At 33.4% G+C, this 10,005-nt stretch overlaps 1 protein-coding gene across 1 annotated transcript; it reads left to right on the forward strand.

The window, feature by feature from the left end:
- The first annotated feature begins 5,532 nt into the window (after window positions 1-5,532).
- Window positions 5,533-9,195, forward strand: LOC136983482 (uncharacterized). The gene is made up of 2 exons (XM_067280237.1): window positions 5,533-7,719; window positions 9,178-9,195. The coding sequence occupies exons 1-2, from the start codon at window positions 5,533-5,535 to the stop codon at window positions 9,193-9,195; spliced, it is 2,205 nt and encodes a 734-aa protein (XP_067136338.1).
- Window positions 9,196-10,005: the final 810 nt, after the last annotated feature.

Genomic DNA, 10,005 nt, shown 5'->3' on the forward strand with positions numbered 1-10,005 from the left:
TTTCATTATGATTTATTTATCTTCAACCATCTTATATAAATACAGAAATGTAACTTGGTTACTTTTCAACATTTAATCATTCAGGAAAATTGTTGCGGTGCTCGAGATATCAACGTTTTTTAACAACTAATTTACTAAAAATAATTACTTTGATTTATTAATAATCCCGACAGTCATTTTTATGAGAATCGAGAATGTTGCGGAGTTATTTTCGCCGATTGTTTTCGAACGGATTATCGACGAAAACCGAGGTATCGCTGTACAGTGTACACCCATGTACCTAGCATCAATCTGCATTGTTTCTTTAGCTTCTGTTGTCCTATCCTAAAACCCTCCAGTTATAGGGAAAAACAGAATGGTTTTAGGCTAAAACTTTTTCCAGCAAAACTTGTGGCGCGATGAGTAATGAGACCACAGAACGCAAGATAGTTTTACCCTAGATTTACGCTAAATATAAGACTACCCGAAACATTACTCCAATAGGCTGAAATTACTCTAGAAAAGCGCAATTACCCTAGAAACGGCAGCACTGGTCAAGAACAGGCCCGCCGTAAGCGGGCGGCAAATTGGTATTGCTGGCAAGCTCAGCGTATGTAGTCGTAGTTAAACAGGGGCGGCATAATCGGTATTGCACACGGACGCTCAAACAGCTAGCGGCGCTGCTGGTCAAGAATGAACACAATACAAACTCCGCAAGTGTTTGCAATGCGCCCGTTGACAAGTTACAACCTTTACACTCCGAAACCGTGTTTTGTAATTTCTTTGGCGCTCAAACACAAAAAAATTGTGCTACTACTTAAACACTTGGCGTTTTCTCATCTTTAGTCGGTTGATACGAGTATTACTACACGTTTCGGGCCCACAATGCCCCTGTGTGTTTGAGCGCCGAAGTTACAACCTATCCTTCGTATCGTGGTTGCATCAGCTAACGTTAATTGCTTTTCTTAATCGCCACAACGCGTCGTGGTCAAATATCATGAAAGCCACGACACGAATTTCGCTTTGTGGCCGTTTTTTCCCCCTCAATGAGCGATTTCGGTCTTTGAGCCTACCATATATACTCGCTATATATTATAATATTTATATAAATAATTGCAGCTCGACATTGTGACATCGTCACAATGTCTGGCTGCAACGTTTAATCATATTTTTAAATTTATTTCATTTAAAATATATGCCGGTACTTCTCGATTTCGGTAATATCTTGCCCCTGTGCAGTACATCATACGTTTCCTCTTAACAATTGAATCGTGCCGGTCATCTATCTACGTTCTGGAGAAAATTTTTGAATTGAATTGAAATAACTCGTCTACAATCTGGGCCTCCTGTCCCTAAGCTTTCCATATCTGGTCTCGAATTTCATCTATCTAACTCTATTCTCGAGATTAAGGAAGCATAGACAGACAACCGGACGGACGCCAGTGGGAATTATAGGTCTACAATTTGAAAATTGCAGCTCAAAAAACAGTACTTTGACAAACTTATTAAATATTATAATAATGAAAAAAGATTACAGTTTACTAGAATAAATCGGCCTTGGAAACATTTATATTAAATTATTATGAGTTTTCTCTGTTATTGTTGCAGAAGTTCTTTGATACTATTAACAAAAGATTATTACGCAAAGATAATGCAAATTATCACAACTGGGGTGGATATAAGTTGGTTTTAGATTATCCAAATGTTAATGGACATCTTTTCTAATTTACTATCAAATGTTTTTTGATGGAAATAATGTAGATTGTTTCGATACATCAAAAGTACGTGTTTAATATACGTACAACCTTTAAAATTAGAAAAAATCCCAGAGATAAAATAATTTTACAAATTTAATACAGTAACATTGAATGCGTTACGTAAAAAATAGTAAAATTTTTAAGAAATTTGCTAATTTACGAGTTTACGTATCGATATAATTATTATTCCGACAATTTTTTACGTGTAGTCTAATTAGATTAATTTAGTATTAATTTTCCACTACTAAATTAAATATATGTAAATAACGTTCATTGCAATAATTAATTTTTTTTTGTAAATCCGGTAACGTTTATTCTAAGGCAGAAATCAATTTTTATTTGTTTTCATTTCTGTTTCGGCTTCCCTTCTCTCAGTCTGTAATGCATTCTGTTTACTTTATTTTCGTTCTTTTTTGATTCAAATTGAATATAATAAATCAATAAATTTCTCTCACATTATTATTTGGATGATATTCAAAACTAAAAAAAAAAAATGTTTAGATGTATTTTAATGACATTGTTTTTCTATAGATACAATATTAGATTTCTATAAGCGGATTTTGTAAAAGACTTGAAAATATGCTGCCATTTGAGTTTTTTTCTTATCGCTTCTTTTAAGAATTCTTCAGAATGTCACATGCCTTTAAATAAATTGTCATTATTGATTGCCGAGTAGAGAACATTTTTAAAAATCTATTTTAAACTCACATTGAATATTCTTTCACATTCTGATTAACGTTCTAACTTTATACTGTATATAGGCCTATAAATATGTGTGTTTGAGCAATTTCTTAAAAATTAATTCGTTTTACACTTACATTAATAAAAATAAATAAATAAAAAACAACAAATCGAATTGAATTTTATTATTAATTAAATTAACAGTAGGACATCTTGATCAAAGATGTTTTTCGGATGCCCTTTAAATTTCATACATCAATAAATTTGAACACTGAATTATTTAATTAAAGAACATGCGTTAGGAATAACTACACAAATAATTGTGTGCAGATTTTTACATCAATTTGATTGTCTACTATATTTTATTCTCGATTGCTTCTTTAAATTTGTATACATTCGGGATTTAAGTTGCTGTATGCCAGTATTTCACACATTGCCAAATCGTGATGTTTTTCTTACTGATAGTTTACACTGTCCAAGTTTTTTTTTTCTATTTGTGAAATAATTTGAAGTCGTCGTCTGTGACGTGTGAAGCAATTGTCTATAAAAAATAATAGCGAGGTTGAGGCCGAAGTTTTAAACGCGAAAACGTGTACGTCGGACGTTCAGCGCCGCTTTCCTGTAAGCTTAAAAGTTTGACAATGGTGTTTGGAAAGTGAGTGGACTGATTCCACTGACTTTCCAAACGCTCGACATTCCAAACGCCACTGTCAAACTTCTAGGCTTATAGGAAAGCGGCGCTGAACGTCCGACGTACACGTTTTCGCGTTTAAAACTTCAGCCTCAACCTCGCTATTATTATTGTTACTGTACTTGTAACGGTGACAGAGGTATAATAGTTTTACATACAAGATATTGATTTCATTTGTTCACACGAATAATCTGATGAAACTGTGTCGAAATTTATCCTGACCATAAATGAACAGAGCAATCTGTTTTGCATTATTTGTATCCTGTTCTGTATATATTTCGGAGTTGATCTCCAAAGTTTCCTTCCAAAATATCAATGTTCACAGTATCAAACACCTTTGATAAGTATAATAACTACTCGGGATTTATCCACGTTAGTTGTAACATGATGTTTGTAATGTATCAATGCATAAACGGTTGACGTAGTTTTTAAAACCTTATTGATTAGTACGAACAATATTGTATTTATGAAGTTGTTAAATCTCTCATAATATACCTTTTCAAAGATTTTTATGTCAGATATATATTTTAGTACGTCGGCATTAATGCTGTCAATATCGGGGTAGTTTTCAGCAGTGTTAAGGCTTGAATTTTACTATTAGTAAAATGTGAACTATAAAAAGTACTTTTAAATTAGTATCAAAAGAAATTTCTTAGAAAACGGACGCTTCGATAAATTCAGGCATCAATAAGATATACTTATATAAAGACCATTTCACACCGAAAAATTTATGCCTGTCTCACATGACGTGCTCTATACTTTCAGAAAAAGCATTTATTAATTTAAACGAATTTGTTCACATCAGCAGTCGATAGGATATTAACAGCCGGAGTGGGTGGAACTATTTTACAAGCCAATTAATTACGTCATTCATCAAATTTACCAAAGACAGCCGGACAATTTGTTTATCGACTCCACCACATTGCTTTTCAGTTCTACAAGTAATACGACATTGTATACCGAACACTGGTCGTGGGTTCGCGCCTCTCCAACGGGCAAACCACGTGGCGTTTTCCGGGGTTTCTTCACGTTTGTAACAACTAAATAGAGGCCAGTTTCACATAAAAAGTCTTCCCTCTTCGGAAGATCGCCCGCGTGTTATATCAGTGTTATCTCGACAATTTACAATTTCTATAGGAAAGTTTTTAATCGTTTTCCAAAATTCTGTCTAACTTTCCAAGATAAATCGAATTTTAATACAGGGTGAAGCAAATTAGAAACTGTTAGAAATGAAATAGGAATAAAGCAAGAAAAAACAAATTAGTGAATGTTGAAAAATGATTTATTTACTAAAAGAAACATCTGTTCCATCAGCTGCGATAGCAGTGTACATTATACATATTATAAAAATAGAAAAATTGGGAGTAAAGATGATTGTAGAAAGGTAATCGGATATTAACTCGCCATATATACGAAACTTGGTTTCTTTCGAGTTCATTGAAGTCGAGCAACGAGTGAGAATTGTTAACAGGCATAAGTTGATTAAGTCACAAGCGCCAGTCTCTTCTTTCAAGAAGTCAAACTTATACATAAAACGTTAATATTACAATCTTAATTGTGTATAAGTTTTATGGTTAAAATAATAACAGTTGTTTCTAGTGTTAACTGTATTTTAAAAGATAAACAATTGCTTCTTTAATGAATATATGGAGATCTATAAACAATGGCTGTGGTATATTCCTCAGTAATATTCTGTCATTGTCACTAGGTCTATATTTGCCTTTGTATATGTTAAATCGGGAATCAACATATTGTGTATATAAAAAGTGCACCACCGTGTCGTTTAGATAATCTTTCCAAATTTTCTATACTGTATCCAGTAATTATAGGAGGCAAGTTCAGTTTATTGGTCTAACTTTCGGTAATTATTTAAAAAGGCAGTTGTACTTGTTAAGATTTCAAAACGTCTACTATTAACGTCTCTAATATTACATCAAATTATACAGGCTTCTGATTTCACTTATCTTTTCATAATAGTACCTCTTCCACCAGCGAGTAGTTTGTCAATAAATTCTACAGAGGAAAGGCGGATGATGAGATATTTTTAACTAACATTTTATTATTATTTAAATAAACAAAATCTAACACCTTATCTTCGCCGAGAAAGTTTAATTTTAAACAAACGTTTTCAGCCTATTCTATAGGCCATCATCAGGCTAAAAAATCGAATAGTATTGTTCCATAAGAACGAATACAAATATTTGAACTTTAAATTAACAACGGATTAATACAAATATTATATTAATTTAAAGTTTAAATATTTGTATTCGTTCTTATGGAACAATACTATTCGATTTTTTAGCCTGATGATGGCCTATAGAATAGGCTGAAAACGTTTGTTTAAAATTAAACTTTCTCAGCGAAGATAAAGTGTTAGATTTTGTTTATATAATTTTTGCTGGGCACGTTTTATTTAATGTTATTATGGCGGCACCGGTGCGACATTACAGAAGATACAGGAAGTTAACGATTAAGCTGATCAAAGCTAACTGTAAATTGGAGTTTTTAAGGGAATGTTTGAAAAACAATGTTTTTCCCATGTCAATTTTTAGAATCAGCGTCCCAAAAGAATGCCTTTCACTGAAGGTGAGGTTTTGTCTAGCATGCCTTCGAAAGTCTATCAGGGTAGCAAAAAACAGGAAATATGGACTTTTGCGTGAGATTATCGACTTTGAAAATAGTTTATATAATGATGATCCGGAAGAGTTAATAGAAATTAACAAAGGAGTTGTTGGACTAACGGACAAGATTCATAAGAATTTGACGAGGAAATATATTAAGAAAATGAAATGGATTATCGCTAAGCAAGCAGTAAGAAAGAATAAGAAAAATCTTGCAACTTTTGTTGTGTGGGACCAGGTGGAGGTACCAGACAAGATTAGGGAAGTTCTAGAAAAAGGCCCGAACTTCGTCCCTGAGAATCCAAGAAATTGGGAAAAATCGATTCAAGAGATTGAAAGAGGAATCGTTGGGCTAGATTCGTTAGAAAAAGATTATTTTAGGTGGAAAACGGTCATTAAAAACCAAGAACGTTGGAAGCTAGGAGGGCTTAAGAATAACGATATTCGGGTTACTAAGCGTTGGCTGGATGTAAACGATTTACTGGTAACAAGAGCGGACAAAACTAAACATTTGGTGATCATGAAAAGAGAAACTTACAAAAAGGCGATAGTAGATTACATCGAAAAAACGGAATGTGAAAAGGTTAACGTTAATATTATTGAGAGCATTGATAGACGGGTCAAGAAGCTAGAAGGGACAAAGCTTTCTACTGTTTTACCTTTTATTAAGAAGTGCCGGAACCCAAGGCCTGCTATTCCAAGGTTGTTTGCATTCGCTAAAACCCACAAGGAGGGTAAACAAATTAGGCCGATAGTAGAAAAGTGCAGAGGACCGACTTTTGTCTTAGAAAAAAGATTACACAAGTTTATCTCCTCCCAGCTTGAAAGCAACGCACTAGTGGCAGAGGATCCTGGAACTGTGGTTAAGGAAATTCAACACATATCGTTAATGGAAAATGAAGTAGGAACGGTATTAGATTATGAGAGCTTATATCCGTCCATAAGAATTCTATCATGCAAGGAAGCACTACTCGAATTATTGTTCAGCAGAATCCCTGAATTGTTACATTACAACAACGAAGTAGTAGAACTGGCTAACCTGATATGCTACGAATCTATCTTCAGCTATGATGGACAAGCATATAGACAGAAAAGAGGGGTTCCAATGGGAAGTCCGATCTCAGGAATTCTATGTGAGTTGGTTGTGAGAAAGCTGGAGAAAAGAGTTTTGTTTGACTTCCGTAAGGATATAGTATATTTTAAAAGATATGTAGACGACATCTTTATATTATGGAAGAATAACCGTAAGATTAATGAGTTCATTGAAGGCATCAATCGTAATAACGACGGCCTAAAACTGAAATTAGAACAGAAAAGTTCCGTAACAATTCATTTTTTAGACATCAACATCCAGTTCAAGAACGGGCATTTATCTACCAGTGTTTACGTTAAACCAACGCACAGTCCGCTTTATATCCCTTCGCAATCAAATGATCCGTATCATTATAAGATGGCGGCATTCCGGGCTCTAATCCGAAGGGCCTTTCTATATTGTGATAACGTTATGGACAGAGCAAAGGAAATTAACAGAATTCTACTGGTAGCCGAAACCTTAGGATACAGGAAAAGCGCAATAACAGGAATGGTTAAAAGGTACGAGAAGAACGTAGCAAGAGGCTCTAAACAACGTCCCGCTAAGATCACTAAATTCACTTATAACAGATATGCCAAAAGCATTATGAAAGAAATTGCGAACCGCAATGAGACATCAATAATTCTGAAAAGAGCCCCGAACCTTTATAAGATTTTAAGGAATGACAAGGATAGCATTAGGAAGGAAGAAAAAGCGGGTGTGTATAGGATACCATACGAGAACGCACAGCTAGGAATTAAGAAAGATTATATCGGCGTTACGACAAGGAGTTTGAGTGTAAGACTCAAGGAGCACAAGTATAACATCAGAAAAAGCTCCAACGCCACGGTACTATCCCAAATGGCTCAGACCGAAAGCTCGATAGTTAAATGGGATGAAGCGGACATTATAAAACCCGTAAGCTCCCCAACGTTGGCGAGGACCGCTGAGAAAATAGAGATTTACAAGAGCAAGCTGGAAGGGGCGTGTATAAATGCGAGGGACGCTGAGGGCCTTCCATCGGCCTGGAAGTATATGGTTAAGAACTCTGCAAGGAACTCTTAATTTACATGTTTATTTTATGGTTCTATGCTTGTGTTTAGAAGTTTTTCTGAGTTTATTTTTGATTTTTATTTTGTTTTTTATTTTGTTTTTAATTCTATACGTTATTAGTTTATTATGTATCATCTTTTAATCCGTTGTTGATTTTTAAATTTAAATATTTGTATTAATCCGTTGTTAATTTAAAGTTTAAATATTTGTATTCGTTCTTATGGAACAATACTATTCGATTTTTTAGCCTGATGATGGCCTATAGAATAGGCCGAAAACGTTTGTTTAAAATTAAACTTTCTCAGCGAAGATAAGGTGTTAGATTTTGTTTATATAATTTTTGCTGGGCACGTTTTATTTAATATTATTTAAATAACCTAAGACCATTAAAGACATTTCTACTGTATAATAGGGAATCAGATAACAGTGTAAAACATATTTTAACGACTCACGAGTCATTTGACAAACAACGGTTGACACTGCCAGCTTTTTGAATTTTATATCATTCACAATTTTTTGCTTTGTTACCGATTTGGAATTTTTCAAGATTTCTTTTTAATATTACCTCGAGCGTTTATTATCCTAATATCCGTCATAAATATTTAAGATTGCATAAATTAATATATTTAAAGATTATGCTTAATATAAAATTAGTAAGATAGTATTTTATATTCAGAAAACCAGAAACGTTAACATCCCAATTAAAATGATCTTTTCCTCGAGTTTACTAAGCTAAGCGGGGAAAACACATTTACAGGCGAAAGCTACTCCGATTTACGTTACACGAGAATTATTTTAAAACTGAAAAAAATTTTATGACCAGTTTCTTATTTTATATTCAGAGAGGTTTTTGAATGGATATGATAAAAATAAACTCTATACAATTGCCGAATCGAGATTTCTCGAATCCACAAAATTATTATTATTTGTAAAGACATCTTTCAAGTGCTCTCGAGTAAACTGTTGGATTGAATCAATAAAATAGTCGAATATATCCTTACCAAATTCTCGTTTGCAAATAATTGTTAATATAAACATAAATTTACGAATCTTTCGTCATCAGTAAGAATTTTTTAGATGAGCTAACTAAAGATTTAACCAAAATTTTTACATATGACGAAAAAAATCATAAATTTATATTGAAGATTAACAATTTTGGAAAGTTTGAAGATTATAAATCCGAAACACAGTTAAAATTCCATTGAATGTATGTTCGATAAGTTTTATAAAAGATAAAATTGGCCACAAAATTAATTAGAAAGTTGAATAAATTATTTTTTAAATTAATAAGTAGAATAATAACAAATAATTTTTGTTTTTTAGGCATTGAGAAAGGATTAGAAGTTTGTAATGAATCAAATATATTTGCCGAAATTAATGGGCACAAAAATGTTTTATTGGTTTTATTCGTAACACCCTGGCCATCTGCCGAAGGGGAGGTTTATTTTTATGGGAAACTGGCCCTTATTTAGGTGTGTAACTAACACGAAGAAAACCCGAAAAACTCCACTTGGCTATGCACGAACCCACGACCAACTAACAGGTTTAGTGGTTTTTATCCACTCGGCCACTGTGGGCGCCATAAAAAAAAATATATGATACAATCAGAATTTTCCGCCATATTAAACCGGAAATACTCGTTCTGGCAATATTCAGTAACTCGAAATTTAATTTGATTTTAAAATTATTTTAAAGAATTTATTAGTTTCTTTAAAATATTAAATAAAATATCTATATATACAAACTAGCAGATGAGCCCAGCGTTGGTCGGGCAAAAAGTAACCATAGCGAAGATTAAGATGATTGGATTACAGCCGTCTTACTACCCGTTTTAACCGGGTGCAAGAATTACATTCACCCTCTTTCGAAAGTAATTAAAAAATTTTTAGATGGGTTTAAAATTGTGTTTGATTTTTAGCAAAAAACCGCTTCTAAAATAGTACAGTAAAATCCGAATTCAGGCTAATCCTTAACTTTTTCCCTTTCCCGCGGGGGGAATCCCTTCTTAGTGTACATTCTAATGACCCTGTGTATCAAATTTCAACTTTCAACTCCTAATTGTTTGGGCTCTGCTTTTATTATCAACCCATCTCAATTACATTATGAGGACGTTTGTTTGTTCGCTATGTAGGTCCATGCCGTTCGACCAAT

This window comes from Centruroides vittatus, unplaced genomic scaffold (assembly GCF_030686945.1).
Source record: "Centruroides vittatus isolate TY-2023 unplaced genomic scaffold, ASM3068694v2 contig_882, whole genome shotgun sequence".
Classification (NCBI taxonomy): Eukaryota; Metazoa; Arthropoda; class Arachnida; order Scorpiones; family Buthidae; genus Centruroides; species Centruroides vittatus.